The sequence below is a fragment of the Lissotriton vulgaris genome, chromosome 8 (genome assembly GCF_964263255.1).
Source record: "Lissotriton vulgaris chromosome 8, aLisVul1.2, whole genome shotgun sequence".
Classification (NCBI taxonomy): Eukaryota; Metazoa; Chordata; class Amphibia; order Caudata; family Salamandridae; genus Lissotriton; species Lissotriton vulgaris.
In genome coordinates, this window is record NC_141696.1 from 669,702,433 (window position 1) to 669,726,127 (window position 23,695).

The window sequence follows — 23,695 nt, forward strand, 5'->3', positions numbered from 1 at the left end:
AATCCTAGTAGGATTTGAACAAGGTTACTGTACTTTGGTGCTTAATATGCACCTTTTGCCACTGATCACGCCATTTGTCTGTGTACAATGAAGTTCATTTTTTTAGCAAACAAATAGTTTGATATGCTGCATATACTATTTCTATATATGGTATTCGGATAATACAGATACTGTGAAAACCTCTCCCATGAAGTATTTTCGACTTTCGTAGCAAAGGTGCCTTGCCTGCTTCTGGCAATAATCAATACACTCATTCTATTTGTTCTCATTAACAATCCCTTTTTAAATGATGGCACGAACAATAGCTTTAAGGCATGTTCTTGTCTGCAAAGCTGCATTTATTGACAACTAGATGCACCGGCCAGTAAAATCTATGAAAGGCTTTGCACCCCCTGGGCTGGGCGACATGGATGTCAATGCAGTGGAAAGATTAAAAGAGCACACTGCCAGGACCCGAACCACAAGCTAAATAGGTTACACATGGCTGAGTTATAAACCTCAGTTATTGAGAATAGCTTTGGTTTACCCTAGCGAGCTCGGTTTCGAAGCTAAGGTTTCTTATCTTGCCTTGCGTCGGCCATATTTGACAACGTGCTATACTTGCACTTTTCATCTGCCCGCCTCCTTTCCTGTTTGGACGCCCAACTGAGCAGAAAGCCACAGTACATGGATTATGAGGAGGACGATGATGTGCACTTTGCAAAATGGATGAGCAGCTACTGGGGCCACAATGGAATTGAGGCCAGTGACAAACATGGAAGAGCTAACAGGAAGCGCCAAACACGCCTCATCAATGAACGGAGAGCATCACTTCCATGCCCGGTAAGGAGACTGGGAGTAATACACTATGTATGTATGTATGTATGTAGTATGCATGTATGTATGTATGCATGTATGCATGTATGTGTATGCATGTATGTATATATGTAAGCATGTATGCATGTATGTATGTATGTAGTATGTATGTATGTATATATATATATATATATATATATATATATATATATATATATATATATATATATATATATATATATATATATATATATATATATATATATGTATGCATGTATGTATATGTATATATTTGGGCTTGCATGGAGAGGTGTCAGTCAGACATGGGCTTTGAGCTTGTTCATGCCAAAACTCGCTCACCTGTGACCTGGCTTCATCTGCCTTGGCGAGACTTTGGGTAGCATGTGTGGGGCTGGGGGCGTAAATAGCTGCTCATCTTTCTTACACCCAGGCACGGACGTCATTTAGGGGTAGCCTGTGGTCCCAATTTCGACGTCTGGCTTACCGCTTGCAAACCCTGGCACTGTCTTTGTGATCTCAAGCCTCTGAGGTGACAAAATCAGTGCCAAGAAAACCTGCGTCTTCGCCCTCCCTGTTTTTAGCCCATTTCTTATAATACTAACAGTTAATATTTGTATAATATTCACTATTAGTGCCATAAAAATGGAGCATCAAGATGTGTAATGGAGTCTACTATGTCAACTGAGGTAAGTAAAAATGTTAAAGGTTTGTTGTGTGAATGCTTGCGGGTGAGAGTGTGTTTGTGTGAGAGACGGACTGTTAATGTGTCAGCGTGGACGTTTGTATATGAGCATGTGTGTCGGAGTGATAGTTTTAGTCAGTGACAAACAGTGATTGAGAAGAAAAATGAGACTGAATGTCAGTGAGTATGAGTGAGTCAGAGTGAGTCAGAATGAGCGAGAGGGAGTGAAATTAAGAGTGAGTGCAACTAAGTCAGTGTGAGTAAGTTTGAGTGAATCAGAGTAAGAATGAGCGTGTGAATGAGTGAGAACCAGTGAGTGAAAGCAAGATTGAGTTAAAGTAAGTGAGATTGACTGAGTGACAGTGAGTAGGTGAGAAGGACTGTGGGTGGCCGAATTTAAATGAGTGAGAATGTGGTCTTATGATTGAGTCTGCCTTTGATGCATGGCAAACTACTGAAGCTGACTTATTGAGACAATTCTTAACATGACAGGAGCCTGTGACAAATACTGTCACTGGCATAGTAGAAGTAATATTTGACAAGTAGGACATCTATGTCAAAATATTGGCCCTGCCATACTGGAGGTAATTCTTGGAATAATGCACACCCATGGTAAAATACTGGTACTGGTGTACTAGATGTAATGTAATTCTTGACATTAGGGGTATCCATGGCAAAATGTTGTCACTTGTACACTGGAGGTGATACTTATCCTAAAGGAGGACACGTGGTATTTAGGAGGAGGACAGCCATAACATAAGGCACATTGATCACTCTTGGTATATGGATAGCAAAATTATGAGACAGGTATATTGTATGTAATTGTTACCATAAGGGGGCACCCATGACAAAATACTAGCCCAGGCACAATGGAGGTTATTTTTGGCATATGGGTGCACCTATAGCACATTTTGGAAACAATCAGGTTGACTCCTGGGGAGCGTCAGGTTTCATTGGATGTGCACACCATGGCAGGACTTATATATTTGACAAGTGCCCTTTCAGAGCCCATGGCTTGTTAGCAATTTATGTGAAACTTGTGCTTTAAAATGCACTACTGGACCTCATTTTTCTACGTTTTCTCAGAAGTTAAGCCACTCAAACCCCTCCCAGAAGAAGTCTGGCTCATTCGATTTGCTCACTATAGTGTAGGCCAAGTACTGTAATACACTCCACCACTCTTGTAGATTATGTCAGCACCTTAATATTGGTGTATCCAAAACAGACATTTGTGTAGTGCTTTCATGTTAATCACAAAGGTATTATGGAACTAAATCAATGTCAATTATTTTAATATCACCTGGGTTAAGATCAAGTGACATCACTTCCTAGGGATATTGAGGGTCAAAGATATAAACTGTCACTTCTTTTGATGTGTTAGGGTCATTGGGTGTGTGATGTCACTTCCTTTACCCCTAACATGTTGGTAAATTGATGTCCATACACCCAGGTGGAGTGGACAAAATCTGTCTATACATTGTTGCATATATTGTGTCAAATCTCTGTGATTGTTGTTCCTTTTATTTCGCTCATTGGCTATGTTTGCGTGGCAGTAAGCAATATCTGGTCTTTTATAGTCATGCATAGGTCCTGCTTTTGTCTCTTAATCACTGGGCCTGACCTACTGTGATTATGTAATTTACTGTAAACACCTTCAGCGCTATGTTTCCTTCGAGCTAGGTTTGCGTTATGTAGATACATTCAATTGAAAATCCAAAACATTTGCCACCATGGCATTTCACATTTAAATATCCTGTAGCACACATTAGACAGAATATCCCACAAAAGAGCACGGACTTATGCCATGCAAGTCGCTCTTTACGCAGCCTGCCTAGTTTTTCCGGCCATATGGTGATGGGCTGCTCCTGACCCGGGTTTTTCTTTGAATTCTGGGACTAGTAGTTTTGTTTATACCATTATAAGACAGGAATATAAGTTCCAGAATTCAAAGTTAAAAACCTGGACTGGAGCAGCACATCACGCATGGACCTTGAAAATTGGCAGCTATGTTTATGAGTGCCATTGTACTCCTAATCCACAATAACCTGGGGAATAACGCACCTTGAGGGCATAGCCTGTGTATATTTTGACAGAAGACACCTCTAAATCTTGGAATGGTTGTCCTAGTGAATATAATTGGACATGAAATAGTTCCAGACTCTAATATAATCCTATGGGGGTATCGGTTGCCTTGCGTGGCCCGCGCCATGCTGGCATGCGGGGGTATTGGTTGCCTTGCGTGGCCCGCGCCATGCTGGCATGCTGGTCGCAGTTGGTTTAGTGGTTGCAAAGAGGGGTGTGGCCCGTCATTGGCGAGGTGCAGAGGCCCCACTACTAAGTGAATGGACTCACTAGAGGCATGAACGTTTATGCTAAATCACTTGCACAAAAAAAAAGACCATGCCTCGCACAAAGGCCTGTGCAGCAGCGCGAAAACACACAACAGTTCTGGGCCAATAGTGGAAATGCTCCCCGAGGTAGACGGGTTTTGGTAATGTTATCAGGCGCGATGTTAATCTGATGTTCCATTGTGAAAACAAAATACTTGGTTAGGTTGACATAGATGTACTGTCCAGATGACGGTAGCCCGAGCCTGTCTGTCACCATACATCGACTGAACCGCGAGACGCAGACACCCATGTACTGCCCTGTCCTGCCGTTGGTGGGGTTCCCCAGGGGCCGGGCGGCGGGCACATTATACTGAGCGGATGCTCCGCGTTTGGACATCGCACGGGGTTACAGAGGTAGGCAGTCTCTACTTGAATGGAGAGCTGCATACATTCGGGTGACTGGCAGCAGATATGGAGATCCCCAGGGGACTATTTCTATTGCATCGTCTATTGCTAGCAGACTGTCGGACCCTGGGGCACACAATAGACAGTGAGCCTCCACACACCCAGTGATACATACATTACTGCAGATGGGCCCGGAACGTCACCTGGTTACTTGGATCTACAAAGCGGTGTGGGCAGTCTGAACCCAATTACCCTCACACCCCTTGGGGGAAAAATGGGAAGCTGAATTCCAGAGACCTCTGCACGATAGGGAATGGGACCGGGCGTTAGAATTCCCCCAAACAGTGTACCATAACTATCGTTTTAAAAGCATCCAACTTCACATACTACATTGCGCCTTGACATCCGAGAAGCTCCAACAGTATTAACCAGACACGACCTTTACGTGTCCCAGGTGTCCCATGCCCGCCGCATCCTTTCACCTCATGTTCTGGGACGGTCTGGCGCTCATTGGGCAGGAGTTCATGCCACGCTTCTCACAGTTACGGGACTTACTGACATTCACATGAGAGGCCTTCGCACTGGGCATATACAAGCGCCTAAGTTGATGGAAGTTGAGACGCGGTTTGCATCTCTGGAGCTGCTGTTGGCTAAACGCTGTATTGCAATGTACTGGAGGGACCCAAAGGGGCCCCCGTCGGCGGCTTGGCGGGGGGCGGTCAACAAATGGGGTGCGCAGAGGAAGAGGTGTTACGATCAGAGGAGCTTAAGGGTGCCCGTAAACACCCCATATCTATGGCATGGGCGATCATTTACACTCCTTTAAACAGGAGGCGGCGGACGAACCACCACCCCAAAGCGCTTGCTGCCCCGCGGTGCGCACACATGCCGAGTCATCCGCTGCAGTCTCTGTGTATTATAGACACTTCATGGGCTGGTGACAGTAGCCTGGGACATACTATCCACATGACGTTCCCGTTCCTCGGGGTCCCTGCCCCCCCCCCCCCCCACAGCGCCGTGCGTCCAGCAGTTTAACCCAGACATTTTTAGGTCTCGCCTGTCGATGCGCATGCGCATCGAGCAAGGCGAGAGTATTGGGACTTATCCACTCTTTATCCACACTGCAAGGAATCGTGGCGATTCCTTGCAGTGCCCGTGACTTTTAAGCTCAATGCGCATGCGCATTGAGCTTAAAAGCGCGTGCACGTCCGTCTTTGTTTACCCGCTCAGCCCCCTCCCCTTCCCGCCGTGTCGCATTTCTCCTCCCCCCTCCCCTCTCTTCCCTCCGTCTTGTTCAATAGAGGTTGCCAGATAGCTTCATGGCTGCTAGTCAGTTTTTACATCTACAAACTCAAATATCAAGAATATTGCGATCAGCTGGTATCCCTTTTCCTCCAGAACATGCAGTCACTGGACGCATTGGCTGCAGTTAGGTTACCTTAAGGGCACGATTGCCGATGTCTAACATAGACGGCCAGCCATCTTGAGAAGCTATTTGAAAGATTGAGAAACACGGCTTGGCTAATTCAATTCCTTTCTTCATTAGTGATGTGTGTATGTGTATAGGCTACTTTTTATTTATTTTCGGGAGTATAGTTTTTTTTGTTGACAAGATTATGTATCTCGGAATACATCATAAAATGTTATTCCTGTCTAGCCACAATAGAGAACCGCATTATACATCTTCTGAGACTTTCTTTTACTTTTAGGTGGTTTTGAATCGGCCCCATTAAAACGGTTAGGTTTTTCACGTAGGCATAGACCGTCGCCATATTTGAGTAGATACGTTTGCCAGCAGTTGTCTAGCAAGTACTGTATGCCGTTTCTAGTGCTAAGGACGCTGCTCAGCACAAAGTGCATGTTTTCATTGTACTCTGAAATTGAAGCTTTTATAGAAAGGACGCGTAAGCGATTAAAGTCTGTTTCATTTGTTTAGCTTTTGCGGAGTTAAAAGCAAAGCACACTCAACAAAAACGGTCGCCTTGAATACAGTCGTTGGACGGGACCTCGATTGTGCTCTGTAGTTGCTCTGAAAAGACTGTTTTCTTTACGACTCCTATTTCCCACGTCTTTACCATCTCTGAGTCGCTTTATGCTTTTGTAGTTTCCTTTACAGATATTTACGTAAACACATCGCCCTCAAGCCAAATTACGATTTCTACACGTGTCTCCTCTTTGGCTGGCGCGCGCCCTGTCAAGTGGCCTCGTGTCCTAGACGCCTAAAGCCATGTCTGATTTTTTTAACCTCCAGAACTTTGCATGATGGGATGTTGAGTCCAGGCTTGCAAGTGTAAAAGCGAAACTGCAAGCGCCAAAATGCAGTTTGCGATCGTCTTGGAATCGGGACAGGCGTGACGGCGCAGCAGATGGCGCGGGGCCACTAGACAGTTGGGCATGCTGAATCTAGTGTGCCCGCCTCCCATGGAGGCTGCCATTATGCCTTTTCTATGGTGCTGTCGAGTCGTCTGCTCCGATCTGCCCCTTCCTCTGGGCCCTGGCATTCGGCGCACCCACGATCTCCCACTTTTACTCTTCCAGGCAGTTGCAGCCGTTGTCCCAGAGCACTCCTGTTTTGAGCTGGGTGGTCGGTAACTTGATGCCCAGTTGTATTGAAGGGATGTGTTAGTAGGCACTGACTCATTTCCTGGAGTTTCATTAACAGAAGCCGAGAGGAGCTCCGCCCTGCTGTCGCCTCCCAGCTCCTTCTCTCTCTCTCCTCCAAAGGGGGTTATTAGAGCCAGTCTCTCGCTTTCCTGCCTCACTGTGAGTTGGCCTGGCAACAGGGCAGGGAGGAATGCTAGGGCTTTTGTCGGAGTTGACACTTAGGCAGACTGCAGCAGGGTAAGCGTTTCATTACTTACACCTTATTCTTACTCCTTCATGAACAGGGTGGAATTGCGGGCTCAATATGAGCAGGGTCGGTTTACCTGGGCTGTGGGGGATGAGTGTGAATTATTTGCCAAGGTAGCCCGGCGGTTTTAAATGAGGAACCACATCTTTATCAATAACACACCTTTTTCTTTCTGCACAAGCAAATTATTTGTCGCGCCGTCAAGCTATTTTTGCTTTTAACCCAAAATGCCTTATTTCCAGTGGTTTTTTTTGTGCGTATACTTTGCAGGGTCTCCGATTTAAAGCTTTGGATTGTTATATTGGAATACTCTGGTGCGAGTTTACTTTTTCCCTTCAAGATAGGAAAGTCTGTACTCTGATGGAGCGCCTTGATGCAAGAGTCTGGAGAGGGACGTCATGCCCTGCTGCCACTACATTGTCTACACCGCTGAATGTGGCGCTGGGTTAGTTTGGGTGTATATTGTTTGCTTGGGATGCAAGGCTTCGCCTGAGCTGTTTCTGTTTGGGCCACAGTACAAGCAGGTCGCGTTGGACTCTGATGTGAATCACACAACTCCCAACATGCATTAGGAGTTGGGGATCGGGTATCATCATGTCTCTTCTCACCACCCTCTGGGTCTACATTAGCCAGTCAACTAGCCCTTTCAGCGTCATGTGACCAGCGCGCCCCATTCAGCTTTGCTGGTGTCGTATCACATGACCCAGGCATGGCCAGTCGTCAGGTTGCACCGCCCTTTGGTTCCCGAGCATGCTGTTCTCAGCCTTCTCCAACATTAACCAAATCGGCAGCGTCCTCCTCGACCGCCCACTCATTCCCGGCCATTCAGCTCAGCTGTTTACATTGCCAAATGTCTTCACAACATCTGCAGCAGCTCGGCTAAAAAAAAGCAGGAATAATACACAACACCCCCTTCGCCAACCAACTAAATACATCGCAACACCTGGCAAACCTTTTCAGCAAATTCTACTTGGCCGTCAGTCCGGCAGCCTCACCTCACCATTTCAAGCTTGTTGAAACCAAAAACTAGTAAGTTTTTCCTGCTTATACAGTTTACTGCTGGTTAAATAACGTAAGCAGCTTATACGTAATTCATGATTTCTCAAATCAAAGGCTGGCTGTGCATAATTAAATGGTACGTCAATATATTGTCTGAAATATCAGAAACCTGTAAAGGTGAAGGAGAAATCGGACTACAAGTTATTTGCATGTGAGAGGAGTCTACTTAATTGTTCTCATATTGCAAGAGAAACTCCTTCCACCTTTAAAATACCTTTACTAACTGTAATTTTTGGGATCAACCTACAAACGAAGGTTCTTTGTATTCGGCTGTAAAAGACTAACATAACGCAATAATATATTTGACTTTTTTTCACAATTGAGTTTGATGTGGTCTGTTCCGAACCTTTGAGCTGTGAATTTTGATCGTGCTTATTTGGTTATCCATTTGGTTTAAGGTTAATGTTTATTGTAATCTCCAATTCAAATTGTGTATTCTAGGAAATAGTTTAGAGATATGGCATTATTATCATGAACGATTTGGATTTTTTGAAACCATATATTTGTTTCAGCCTCACTCACCCTCAACCCCTCACCCTCACTCACCCTCAACCCCTCACCCTCACTCACCCTCAACCCCTCACCCTCACTCACCCTCAACCCCTCACCCTCACTCACCCTCAACCCCTCACCCTCAACCCCTCACCCTCACTCACCCTCAACCCCTCACCCTCACTCACCCTCACTCACCCTCACTCACCCTCAACCCCTCACCCTCACTCACCCTCACCCACCCTCACCCTCACTCACCCTCACCCTCACTCACCCTCTACCCCTCACCCTCACTCACCCTCACCCTCACTCACCCTCACTCACCCTCACTCACCCTCACTCACCCTCAACCCCTCACCCTCTCACCCTCAACCCCTCACCCTCAACCCCTCACTCTCACTCACCCTCACCCTCACTCACCCTCACTCACCCTCACCCTCACTCACCCTCACCCACCCTCAACACCTCATCCTCACTCACCCTCAACCCCTCACCCTCACTCACCCTCACCCACCCTCAATCCCTCACCCTCACTCACCCTCACCCTCACTCACCCTCAACCCCTCACCCTCACTCACCCTCAATCCCTCACCCTCACCCACCCTCACCCTCACTCACCCTCAACCCCTTACCCTCACTCACCCTCACTCACCCTTACTCACCCTCACTCACCCTCACTCACCCTCACTCACCCTCACTCGCCCTCACTCACCCTCACCCACCCTCAACCCCTCACCCTCACTCACCATCACTCACCCTCACTCACCCTCACTCAGCGCAACCACAGCATCTTCACTAAATATATTTAATAAACTTTAAGCTATTGGCAATATAAAATAAAATCCATTTTATTTACGTATTAATTATTAATTGTTTTTTAAAGCCATTGATTTTTTTTATATCAATACATATAAGTCACATATAAGTCCCGTTAATACAAAACATGTTGCTTTACAAATGCTATAGGTGTCACATTTACAAAAATTATAACTATTGGCTTTGTAAAGAAGAAAGCTATTAATTTAGCTATTTAGCTCACTCACCCTCACTCACCCTCACCCTCACACACCCTCACCCGCCCTCACCACCTCATCCTCACTCACCCTCAACCCCTCACCCTCACTCACCCTCACTCACCCTCAACCCCTCACCCTCAATCCCTCACCCTCACTCACCCTCACCCTCACCCACCCTCACCCTCAACCCCTCACCCTCACTCACCCTCAACCACCCTCAACCCCTCACCCACCCTCACCCACCCTCACCCTCACTCACCCTCAACCCCTTACCCTCACTCACCCTCACTCACCCTCACTCACCCTTACTCACTCGCCCTCACTCACCCTCACTCACTCGCCCTCACTCACCCTCACTCACTCGCCCTCACTCACCCTCACTCACCCTCAACCCCTCACCCTCACTCACCCTCAACCCCTCACCCTCACTCACCCTCAACCCCTCACTCACCCTCACTCACCCTCACTCAGCGCAACCACAGCATCTTCACTAAATATATTTAATAAACTTTAAGCTATTGGCAATATAAAATAAAATCCATTTTATTTACGTATTAATTATTAATTGTTTTTTAAAGCCATTGATTTTTTTTATATCAATACATATGTCACATATAAGTCCCGTTAATACAAAACATGTTGCTTTACAAATACTAGAGGTGTCACATTTACAAAAATTATAACTATTGGCTTTGTAAAGAAGAAAGCTATTAATTTAGCTATTTAGAAAAAACAACACATAAATAAAAAACAAAAAAATAAATAACACCTATAGCTCAAACTTTACTACTGCGAGACCTATTGCATTTCCAATGCTTGTTACCCGTTGGCCCTGATGACGAGATACTAGTTCAGACACAGTGTACCCATGTTCCATTCACAGGTTTGAGGAGTTATGATTGTTATTTGCTCGCATAGCAGCGAATCACTCACAGGGCTGATGTTGAGAGTTCACGCCCGAGCATCATTGCAGATCACAGACCATCTCTCATGGACACATGTTTTTACACCCATGTACCCCCCCATATCGATGATACTGTCTACTGCACTAACAGATGGGATATGAACTGGGATATGGCTATAAATGTTACCATGATCTGTAATTAATAAGATGTTTACTTCCTGCGATAATTGATACATATGTACTGTGTTATACAATGAAATGCGAATAAAAACGATTTTTCAACAAAAAAAATAGGTTGACATAGATGTACTGCGCTTGCAAAGTGTTTGCGTCTATTTTCATTTGTTAAAATTACAACAAAAATGTTTATAAACAAAAAAACGACGTGGGTCCCAGGCACTCCACACTACTGGAGTCAAGCTAGCCGGGCTGATGAGAGGTGTTACCTCGAAACCGGTCCTGTCCTCGGATGCTTGATTCCGTTCTGGGAAGGACATGGCTTTTGTAGTTCGGAATGGACTGTTCCCATGGGGCACAGGGTCGGAGCTGATTTGCATATCGCCATTGTCTAACCCAGGGTGGTGTGGAGTGCAAAAAAACGATGGATTTGGGCCCAGATCTTTGGACTGGGATGAATGTGTGACATTGATCCACATTCGGTCCATCACCTGTTTTGTTTGCAGATTCCTGCATCCCAGCATTGTGATAAGTTGGCCTGGTATATGATGTCCACTAATGAAAATGGGCACCTTGCACCAGTCCAAACAACATTTATGGTGTTTTAAGAGGTCAAAGATAACCTTAGAAAGCTATCCAAGTGGTAGCTGTGGAGAGAAGCCTTCAGGCTTAGTCTTAGAGGAATGTTAAGCAGCTTGTTTTACCAGATTGCAACCTTATAGTATTGGTTAAATGAAAGGAGAACCACAAAGTAGTTATAAAAAGATGTATTTAGTGATATAACAGTCTCTAAGTATGACACAGTATCTTCTACATGAAGATACTCACAAATCACACAATACTGTAGCACAAAAACAATAGTAAATAGCACTAATACACAGTGGGCTCTAGGGGGAGATCAAACTATATACTAAAATAGTGGTATAAGAACCACAACTCGAGTCAAGACAGTGTCTAGAGGATGAGGAATCGCTGGGACCCCAAGGAACTACCAAGGTAAGTAAGTAGGGACCCCATGCAGGAAGTGTGCACTGTGGGAACACAACCGTGGGTGCCATACAATGCTATGGGAGAGTCACAGTTGCAGTTTTAAAGTCCAAGGAGCCTTCTAAGTGGACTTCGAAGAAACCCAGTGGAACTTAGGAGGTTGGACACCCATCCCACCTGTGGATACCGTAGTCCCAGAGTTACCTATCCCAGGGAAACCTGGTGCGTTGATTTGAAGTGGCATCGGAAACCGCTGTCGATCTCTATGGAGGACTTTGAAGAAGAGCCACTGCTGGGAAGAAGAAAAGTGTCAGTTGGAATCCCAAGGTGGATTCTTGTTGAATAGTACTTGAAAGCAGAGGGGACAGAGTCTGGGTCACTCAGGAGTGACCAGGGGCTCGGTAGATGAATGCCCACCGATGTCAGGTGCTTCAGGTGCGTTGAGGGGGTTCTTGACTCTACAGACACAGGCACCAGGAGACATCAAGAGAAACCGGGAGCCAGATGCGAGCTGTCCCACAAAGGATGTCGATCGCTGAGGGGTCAGTGGCCTTGACAGCGGCAACCCATGCGGAAGGACAAGGAAGGTTACGGTTCGGCTCAACAGGGTCCAGGAGACTCACCAAACACAGGAGAGTCAGGGCAGGCATGGAGCAATCAGGGGAACCCAAGAAAAGCAGTATTGACCCTCAAGGGGACCCAAAGGCTGGAGGCACAGGAGTCGCAAGGGGACCTTGAGCAGTTTCACGAAGCAGCAGCCCACTGAGCACTTGGTGCAAGAAGGGTGGAGTTCTTTGTAGGAAATGTTGCCAGAGGTTGGGGCTACTTAGAGCCCAGTGCACTTGTTCTGGAAATGCCAACAAGCATATGCACTTGCAAATGAACGCGGTGCACAGGGGTACAGGTATAGTAGCCCCCACAAGGGATTCTGACCTCAAACTTGGTGAGAAGGAAGCTCAGACCGAGAGGGACGTGGAAACCCACCTACTGTGTTGCTGAAGTCTTTGGAGTCCGGAGGAGCTCAGGAGCAGCAGACCAGTCAGTCATGATGTGGTGCCTGCGGTTGAAGGGGAGTGACTCCTTTACTCCAAGGGAGATATCTTCAGTTGTCCTTGATGCACCACAGGTCCTGCACGGAGCCTGTATGGTGCACGGGCACAGACAAAGCTCCAGACTGAGAGGGAGACAAGGTCAGGCCCAAACAAAGTCCAGCGAAGTTCAGAGTGTCTAGACGGTCGAAGTTCAGTGGTTTCTGGTTCAGAATTGTCCACGTGCAATCTAGGGTCCGACAGTCAGGTAAGCCCTTGTGTACCCCTCATAGAGGGTTGGACAGATTCAGGGGACTCTCCTGGACAGTGGAAAAATTACTCCCATGTTCTTTGTCCAGTTTTGCGCCAAAGCAGGACTAGTTTGAACTGGACTAATCACAGGGACACCAAATGTGCCCCTCATGCAGACTTTCAGTTGCTAGCAAGTGCACCCACCCAGGCCTAATACACTAAATCCGATGTGGGAGGTGGTCACACCTCCCTGTGGCAGGATGCCTATTGTTCTGCCTTCCCCTGCTCGAGCTTGGCTCAGCAGCAGGAGGGCAGAAATGTGTCTCTGGTTGGCAGCAACCCTTTTGGGCTGCCCGGGACTAGAAGGTTGGTACCAGGAATACCAGCTAATTTCTGAGGGGTGGAATCATACCTCCCACACCAGATACCGGTGTGGGGGTATGATTCCACAATGTTTGACACCAAACATGATAGGGTTACTTTCAGCCGTTTTAGAGTTGGTCATCACACAGTCGCATAATGCCACTCTATATGTCATAAATGGCTGAGACAATGACAACCCGGGAGAATGGACTCCTTAGGCTGCAAGGGTGTCCTGCTCAATCATGCATTGGCACCCTCTCACTTAGAACCAAGTACTCTGCCTTCAGGATTGTTAAGGCCTGCATAGGGGTGACTTATAGGTTTTAAGTGCAGTGACCCTTAGATATAGTAAACATATATCTAAAGTATGGTGTGCATGCACCATCTTACACCGGCTGCAATGGCAGGCCTGTAGTTCCATTTAGCATGACCTCTCACTGGTGGCATAATACATGCTTCAGCCCTTGGGAGGCCTCTGGGGTACCAATGCCCTGGGTACATGGGTACCATATTCCAGGGACTGACAAGGGTACCCCAGTATCCAATCTGGAGTGTACCTAGGTACAAGACATAACAGTTTCAGGAGAAAGCAGATAGACTGGCGTCCTGATTAGAAGGATCCCAGTCAGACTAGTCAAAAACCAGCACAGCACCAGGCAAAAAGTGGGGGTAACTATGCAGAAAGATCCTAGCTTCCTACAAGTATACAGTCACGTGATCAGAAGTCAAGGGGAGGGGGTGGTAAGAGTTGCATCAAGGACTTGGAATATGGGCGGGGCCTCCGGGAATGAGTTTTGGGCTGCCCCGACTGCAGCTTGCAGTTGGTAGTAAGTGAAAGTGTTCAGTAGTGTGGCGTCAGGGAGCTATAGGGCTTTCTTCAGTATAATAAAGATTCCATCCGGGTAAATCGCTCCCATGGAAGTCTGCCTCAAATTGTGTAATCTGTTTCACGTTCCGCTGTTGTGGGTACCCTATAAGGCCAACCGACAGAACAAAGAGGTACTCCAGTCAGGGACTCCGACAAAGCTCATTACAAGGTCACACTGTACAGGCCACGGTGTCAACCTACACCCTCGGGCATTTAGGGGTCATATATTGCATCAACAAAATTGGGCACGGCACCACACAATGATGCTCCCAGGGTAGTGCGGGCTTAATACTGTGTATGGAAGAGCCAGTAGTGGGCAAACTGCAGTTGAGGACAAAAGTAATAGAGATCCATGTCTGGGGCTTTGGGCCCGCCCTGCTCAAATGGGAGTGTAATTATCTTCCATGCTATCCTGGGCTGCCCACCAGCCCAAGTGAGGGAGATCAAGTGCAACCAGTGCTGGCGGTGAAAGCAGAGTGGCAAGGAAAGTGGCAGATTGATGAACAGATACAGGAATTTTGGAAGAACCACAATTTTTTCAATAACTGTTGTCTGGTGAAGGACAGGGGGAGTGTTTGCCCATGTGAGTGGGAACTCAGAGGGGAATTCTGAGACCAAGACCGCGTCCATTAATGGGCATATGAGCGACTTCGCCCAGTTAATGGTGACCCCTGATATACCCCCAAATCCGTTGAATTCCTTGATCTGAGAGTCTAGGTGAGTCTGTGGATTACGTAATACAGGGTGACATAGTCCGCGTACATAAATACTATGATCCTGTGGAGTGAATATAGGTGGCTATGCTGCACATGGTGCTGCCACAGCCTGGCCACAAGCGGTTCAATGGCTACGGCAAATGGTATAGGGGACATTGGGCATCCCTGGTGAGTGCCCATCGTCACCACAAAGGCAGGTGTGATCGGCCCATTAATTTGCAGCCACCTCACTATTGCCTACAAGCCTAGCGCACTGTTGGACTCGCGCTACGTGAAGCTCCAGCTCCTGTAATCAGCAGCTCGCCGTGGATCTAGCGCGGACTCTGCCTGCTTCCTGTGGAGGTAATTGGGGAAGGACTCTGGGACTAGCTAAGCTACAGGGCTGCGAGCGTGCAGGTACTACCTGACCCAGGTGTCCCTGCAAGACCGAGCCCACCTTCCGGTCCGCTCTCCCTGTAGCTCCGCCCCCCGCCCATCGGATTGCCATTAAAATCGCCTGTACTGGCCCTGGACCCTTGGGACACCTCACTATTGCCTTCAAGCCTAGCGCATTGTTGGACTCGCGCTACCTGCAGCTCCAGCTCCTGTAATCAGCAGCTCGCCGCACCCGCTCCGCGGGTGCCACTTCGCCGTGGATCTAGCGCGGGCTCTGCCTGCTTCCTGTGGAGGTAATTGGGGAAGGACTCTGGGACTAGCTAAGCTACAGGGCTGCGAGCGTGCAGGGACTACCTGACCCAGGTGTCCCTGCAAGACGAGCCCACCTTCCGGTCCGCTCTCCCTGTAGCTCCGCCCCCCGCCCATTGGATTGCCATTAAAATCACCTGTACTGGCCCTGGACCCTTGGGACACCTCACTATTGCCTTCAAGCCTAGCGCACTGTTGGACTCGCGCTACCTGCAGCTCCAGCTCCTGTAATCAGCAGCTCGCCGCACCCGCTCCGCGGGTGCCGCTTCGCCGTGGATCTAGCGCGGACTCTGCCTGCTTCCTGTGGAAGTAATTGGGGAAGGACTCTGGGACTAGCTAAGCTACAGGGCTGCGAGCGTGCAGGGACTACCTGACCCAGGTGTCCCTGCAAGACCGAGCCCACCTTCCGGTCCGCTCTCCCTGTAGCTCCGCCCCCGCCCTTTCCAACTACTATAAACAGTGTTCGTTCTCCCGCAGCGCGGGACGCAGCCCGGGGCAAAGACCGGGCTAAGAGCGGGCCATTTGAGGCCGTTCAAGGTCTTAGAGGTCTGGGCTGGGCCATATCCCTTGGCTGACTCTTTCACCATCTGTGTTACTTTATTTGTGCTACTGTTCCTTGTTGTTTTCGATCATGTGTACACGGGGAAGTCGCAGTAAAACTGCCAAGGGTCTTAACAAACCTAGTGGGACCCTGGATGATTTCCTCACAAGGACCAACTTGGCCATTGATGCGGAAATTAACAAAATGCAGCATAGGGTTTCCCTAGAACTAGATGCTGCACGCAAATTGTCTTTAAATATTGCTTCTTCCAAAAAATCATCCTTAGGAAACCTTGCCCTAGCGTTAACCTCTGAGCGAACATCTGGCCCTCGCCCGTTACTTACTGTGGTAGATATACACCACTCGCTAAGCACATCCTCTTCTGAGCTAGTTAAAGAACCTACACTAACACTTCCGGAGGAGTTTGCACCACCTACATTTGTGGCTGGCACAAGCTCCCCAGTAAAAATTGCTGTGCCCAAGATTGCTGCTAATGATAAAAAGGTTGCCCTTCGACAGAAAAAAAGTCTTGTTAGGTCTACTTTTGCTCGCAAAAAGGCCAAAATTGCGAGATCCCAGTTTTTTTTAATAGTAGGTGGCCATTGGCCACATTTGGGGTTAGGGAAGGAAAAGATAAAGCTAATATAGCACCACCAGGCAGTGATAATATCCATGCCCCAAGCAGTGTGATGCTGGATCCTTCGGTGGATATTTTCCCTGAAAAGAGTAAGGAAGGGTCAAAGGAGAGTAGTTTGTGTGCGATAGATGGGGATAGGAGAGGGGATGAGGAATTCTTAAAAACTGTTTGGGACACACTTAAAAAGTTACTTTCCCCTCTGGAACTTAGACTCTCCAGAATTGAAAATCATTTGTTAGAAATGGACAGGACTATCGTCACATTGGCTAGCCTTAGTCTAAAGCAAATGGAAGCTAGGTTTCCACAGGGGGATGGCTTAGCTTCCCAGGCACTAGAGTCAGAACCCCCGGCCCCCCCGAACCCTCCACCTCCAGGTCCTAAACCCGTACCAAAACCCCGCACGAAAATTGGGGACAACGCTAATACTATCTCAAACCTTGGCGTTTGTCCCCCTTCCCAGGACCCAGTACCACCCAAACCCAGGCAACAAGCTTGCCCCACAAAGACTACAGCACCATCTAATGCTAGGGCTCAAACCTGTCCACAACGGAATGTAGCTCGCTCTAAATCTAGACCACAAGATGTTGTACAACAGCCTACCCATTTGACTAACAAGAATATGCCATCTTTAGAATCTAGTCGACCGAATTTCCGTGGTGGTTATATTGACCTACCACCAGAGGCATGTCCATATGTCATTGTTTTAGCTGGTGTACCTGCTCTTGACCCACAAACTAAAGAGGATCATTGGTCTCTCAAAAATAAGGTCATTTATTGGCTCAACACGAATAGACAGCTGCCTAGTCATCAAAGAAGTCATGTACTAATGGTGCGAAGAGTACCATGGGTTGGACCCACTCACAAAACCATTACTGGTGATTGTATAGTGGTGTCCTTTGCTGACCCCCATACAGCTCAGCATCTTTGCTCGTGGGCCTCGTGCGCAGAGGACCACCCAGTCGTTGTTAGACCCCTCAGCTTTTTCTATCCTCCTCAACGACAGCTTGGAATGGGCGGGTCTTGGACGACAATCCAAAAGCCCAGGCACAGAGGATATGGGATTGGTGGGTATAACCAGAACACCTGGTGGCAGGGGGTTCCCACATAAAATATGTTCGGCTGTTTGGAGGAGGTTGACTGACTCGGCGGGGTGGTTGCTTAAGAACATCTAGTAGACTCTACTCCACCCACCCTGTCAGTACCTAGTGTGGTTTGCTCGATGATAGCATCAGGCCCACAATCAGCAATGGGCAATGTTTATAATCTAATCCCGACTGAACTAGGAGTTCAGGGCCAATCTGAGACCTCCAGCCCCAGTAATCCAGATAACGAAATTAGGGTGGCCTCATGGAATATTGCAGGATTAAGGGGTCGCTTGGATAACGATGATTGGGTAGATTATATTACCACATATGATATCATCGTTTTCCAAGAAACCTGGTCAGTTGATCCCCTGTTTAGAGTAGGTTTCCTAAATTTTTATAAACCAGCTACGCAGGGCTCCAGGGGTAGGGCTTCGGGTGGTCTTACTATATGGATAAAAAACTCACTTGGTTTCAGCGCCAGGGAAATCCGGGTGAAGAATACTGATCTCCTTTGTATATCCCTAAGCAAGGAAAATTGTAAGGATATTGTTTTAATTAATATCTATGCCCGAGGTTGTCAGGGTGGAAGGAAGCAACCTATCCTTAATGATTTGGAAGATTTTTTAAATGAGTATAAAAGTGACCAGCTCATTATTGTGGCTGGTGACCTGAACTGCTCATTTGAACCCATCCCGAGTCTTGCCGAGGATGAAGGGATAGATGAGGATATTGTCTGGAATATTCCCCCGCTAGCAATAAATAGGGTTGTCAGAGGTACGGAGGCTGCCCTTCACTGGCTTGAGCTCTGCCTGGAATGGGGGCTCCGAGCGGTGAATGGCCGCAGCCTGTCCGACAAGGCGGGAAAACCAACCTTTGACAATGGGTCTAGTTCGAGTTGCATCGACTATATATTGATCAACATCGAATCCTGGGCTTCTGTAATTGATATGTCGATAGAAACCAGGCCAGAGAGCGATCATAACCCACTCTCACTTGCACCTAGGATCCCTGGTCTAGGACTCTCTCAGACAGAAACAGCTTGTATCACGTCAGACTTAGCTCTGTGTGATAACAGAAGACGGGTCAAATGGTCAAGGGTCATAGCTGACCAAGAGCTTGTCTGTCAAATAGAAGCACAGGTCCTAGACACTAGAGATAGGATGTCTGCTATATCTCTTGATGATAGATATAGATATAGATATATGAATTAGGTTGGAAACATAGATCACTGACCCACCTTTAGCTCGCCCTGAAGATGAGGTGAATGCCGGGGAGAAGAAGGTTTTGTAGCCGTTTAAATGGATGGGTGATACTGCCCAAGTCTCCTGAAAACAAAGGATGTCGTAGCACCGCACAAATGCTATTCACTCTTCTTGGTTGAACTTAGATCGGAGACCGGCTTGGGGGCCGCTTCCTAGTTGCGGCCCCCAAAATTTGGAATACCCTACCATCCCACGTCAAAGCCAGTCCATCACTCTTACAGTTTAGAAAAAATTTGAAGACATGGTTATTCAACCAATAACACAGTACACCCACTGTATACCGCACCTCTAGGGAATAACATTACTGCAGTCTAGCGCCGAGACACCCAAGGGTAATTGTTCGCGCTTTATAAGTGTCAGTAAATAAATAAATAAATAAATAAATAGGGTAAAGCCCACTATTGTGGATCTCCACGAGGCATGTTTTGCGGCTATTAGGGATCTTCTCACTAGGCCATGTAGAAAACAGAAAGGGAAGCCATTCAAAGGTTGGTATAATAAAAATTGCAGAGAAGCCCATGGCATCTTAATTGCTGCCGTTAAATCCAGAAACACTCCAGACATCAGGATAGCGAGACAGGCTTACAAACGCATTATTTGGGAAGCTAAAAGGGAATGGGATGATGTGTACTGGCTTGATCTCCTTCAAGCCTGTGAGTCGTCCAACCAAATTAAGTTTGGGGAGTTAGTCAGATGGGGTAGGGGCTCTGATTCCCTGACCCCTGAAAATCATGTTTCCGCCGCAGATTGGGTGGAATTTTTCTCCGCTCAATTCAAAGATCCCAATATCGCCCAGTTGGCAGGCGAGCCCTTAGCAGGGACTATAATAGTATCCTATGGGGATAGGCTCACCTTTTGTAGCTCTGACACCGAACAGGCACTAGGCTTCATCCAGTCTGGGAAAGCCCCAGGTATTGATGCAGTACCAGCGGACCTTTTTAAATTGAATCTTGATCTGTGGGTCCCTTATATAACAACATTGGCAAATTCTATTGCAGCAGGAGAAAGGGTGCCACAATCCTGGAAAGGGGCTGAGATACTTCCAGTCTATAAAGAAAGGGGACCGATCTTCACCAAAAAACTATCGCCCCATCAGCCTGATCGATACTATTCAAAAAGTGGTATCACGAATGGCCCTGGCTAGAATACAGGGGTGGATTGAGCAGAATAACATACTCTCCCCCATGCAGGCAGGGTTTAGATCAGGCACCAGCACCCTAGACCAGGTGTTTCGTCTTACCATGCTGTATTGGAAGGTGGTTTTTCTGGGCGGTGGTGTCATTTACGCCGCCTTTGTCGATCTCAGGTCGGCATTCGACCTGGTTCCCAGGGCTAAACTTTGGGAAGCCCTCAGACTCATGGGCCTTCCACCTGAACTACTAGAGCTGGTCAGGCGCTTACATGAGGATAACTTTGCCCGTGTAAGATGGGGGAAACAGGGTCAGGTGACCACTAGCTTCCCTGTCGAACGTGGGGTCAGGCAGGGTTGCGTGTTGGCCCCTACCCTGTTTCTCTTGTTTATCAACCGGGTGGTTGCATTCTTTAATGAAGTACAAACGGATGCTCCCACCCTGGGGGGATCAAAATATCCAATGTTAATATTTGCCGATGACACCCTGCTCCTATCAAAGACCCGGAGCGGCCTACAAGCTGCCTTAAACAGATTTGCTGAATTTTGCACAATAAACGACCTTCAGATTAACGCTGACAAAACTAAATTTATGATTTTTAACAAAAACAAACCAATTAAAAGTTAATTTTTATTAGATGGTGTCCCAATTTAACAGGTCAAAGTCAAGACTTATTTGGGCGTGACCCTTGACCATCAATTTACATGGAATCCCCAGTTGGAGGTTTTAATTCTTAAATTTGTTCGCCTTACAGGATGCTTGCTGAAGGAACAGAAAAAAACCTTAACCAAACGTATCACACCGGCATTAAAAATCTATGAGGCCAAGGTTAATGCAGCTACCCTGTATGGTGCGGATATATGGGACTACAAAGACTTGTCAGCACTAACCACAGCACAGAACAGGTTTTTTCGGAACTTAGTGGGGCTCCCTCAATCGTCACCTGTAAAACCACTGCTTCTAGACTTAGGCTGTAGACCGCTGAATGAGATGGCACAATACCATCTTGCGGCTCTTTGGCGTCGCCTCTGGACGACCCAAGAGCTTAGTTTATCCGCTCACGAATTGGGCGAGGTCAGATCATTGTGGGGTGCTCAGAAAATCCCATGGCTGCGGGAGGTCAAACAAATATTGTATTCTATGGGCCTCCCTGAACTTTGGTTACACCCTGAATGTTCTAGGTTCCCATCTAAAGTGGAATACAAAGAGTTATTTTGGGCCGCAAAGAAATCTGCACTGATCACCCTTTCATCAGGAAATAGCCTAACGGGACTGTTCCTAACGCAAAAAGTAACTCCATTCCTTGAACCCTAATGGGACTTGATATGCAAAACACTTGACCGTAAGCTGTATCATCAGTTTCGGGTGGGAACTTTGCCGATCAACTCCTTTACTGCGAAGTGGACAAAGAATACAAGTAATAAATGCCCTTTTTGTCCTGACCAGGTTGAAAGTGTTGGTCATATATTCTTGGCATATCGCTCACCTAGATTGAAATGGTTGAAACCAATTTGTAAAAATTTAAATTGTAGGGAGAATCGTGTTGCCCTGTTGAAATTACGCGATCTACGCACTGAAAAATCTGTGATCTGTGTTGCCAAATTTTTGGGTTGGATGTGGCTAATTCGCGTAAAGAAATTGTAACCCCTTTTAACTCAACCTGATCTTTTTTAATGTTTGTATATTGTTTGTAGGTAAACCCTCTTATAAATCTGGGGATCCATTGTAAAATGTTGTAATGTTGATAATGTTTTTATATCTGCTGTCTTTTATGAATTTTATTTCGAAATAAAGACTAAATGATTTGCAGCCCCAACCCAGGTCATGCATACAGTAATCCAATGAGCCTTATAAATCTGGGGCTCAGTTTGAGTCGCACAAGCAGTGCACAGAGGTATGGCCATTCGAGCAAGTTGAAAGCCTTAGTGGCATCTAAGAATACCACAGCTGCCCTTAGGGATGGCTCTATAGTGTGGAGTATGGCAACTAAGGGGTGCAAGTTATGAGATGTTGACCTGTCCAGGATGAATCCTGACTGGTCCGACGACACTATAGTCGTTTAGAGGGGGAGAAGACACGAGGTAATCAGTTCAGCCCGAATTTTATTATCCATGTTAATCATGGATAGAGGGCGATTCGCAGCACTAGGGATTCTTGTCAAGTTTGAGAACTGTGTTAATTAATGCCTTCCACAGAGTGGAGGGTAGGACACCAGCAGCCAGGAATTACTCATATATTGCAAGGAGATGTGGAGCCAAGATGTGTGCATACTCTTCACAGAAGGCGGCAGTTAGGACATCCAAGCCAGGCACTTTGTCTGTGGCCATTGTATTAATGGCCCAGACCACCTCTTCTACCGAGAAGGATTTGTCCAGGTTTTGCCTTTGGCCAACCTCAAGTCATAATAGCTGTATTGAGTCGACGTATGAAGTGAAGTCTTGAGGAAAATCACTTTTTCTAGTATAGTATAGTGAGATGAAGAAGTCAAGCATCACAGCCTGCAATGTCCCAGTGCCAACAAGTTTATTACTATCCTCTTCTTGCAGTTCGACTATATAGTAGCTCACTCAGGGTCAATGCAGCATTTGGGCCAGCGTTCATCTTGCTCTATCACCCTCGCCATATTACCGGGCACAAGCCTTCCTGACAAGAAAGGGGGTCTCCCTGTGTGCAGCCTTTTCATACTCCAGCAGTTTGCTCCTGATAGACAGCATAGATGCACTGCACTCTACAAAGTAGCGAAGCTCTAGCTTCCTGGTCTCCTTTTCAAGTCTTGCAAGATCATTGTGCAGCGCTCGCATTACTTCTGCATGTTTCACTATGCATGCACCTTTTATGACTACCTTGAATGCCTCCCAGGGTGAAGATCGCGAAAATTCGAAGTTGTTGTGCTCAAAATACTCCACTATTTAAACTCTAATGTCCTCCCAGAATACTTGTTTGCTGAGGGCCTCAGCCGGAATCCATCAGGTGAATGTGCATGGGGGTATTCCAGGAGTGCCAACTCCCATAAACAAGCATTTGCAATGCCATAGGTCTCGCATTAGGAAAGTTTGAGCTATTGGTATTGTAAATGACAAATTTTGTATTTATGTGTTGGTTTTGAAAATAGCTAAATTAATAGCTTTGTCATTTACAATGCCAATAGTTTTAACTTTCGCAAATGTGACACCTATAGCATTTGTAATGCAATATGTGTTGTATTTACGTGACTTAGATGTATTGATGTTACAAATAACAATGGCTTTTAATTTTTTTAATATTTAATACTTAAATAAAAGGTATTGTAATGTATAATGGCAATAGCTTAAACTTTTGTGAATAACTTTTGTGAAGATTATGTTCAGTGTATTTTATTGTGACGAAAATCCAAGAACAGAAGTGAAAACATTTAACATCTTTTTATGACA

At 46.7% G+C, this 23,695-nt stretch overlaps 1 protein-coding gene across 1 annotated transcript in view; it reads left to right on the forward strand.

Annotated features, from left to right (window-relative positions):
- Positions 1-618: 618 nt before the first annotated feature.
- Positions 619-23,695, forward strand: part of LNP1 (leukemia NUP98 fusion partner 1) — a 203,283-nt gene continuing 180,206 nt past the window's right edge. The window contains exon 1 of the mRNA XM_086933364.1: positions 619-822. Coding sequence (XP_086789490.1) covers positions 667-822 — 156 coding nt within the window. The 5' untranslated portion in view covers positions 619-666. The remainder of the gene's footprint in view (positions 823-23,695) is intronic.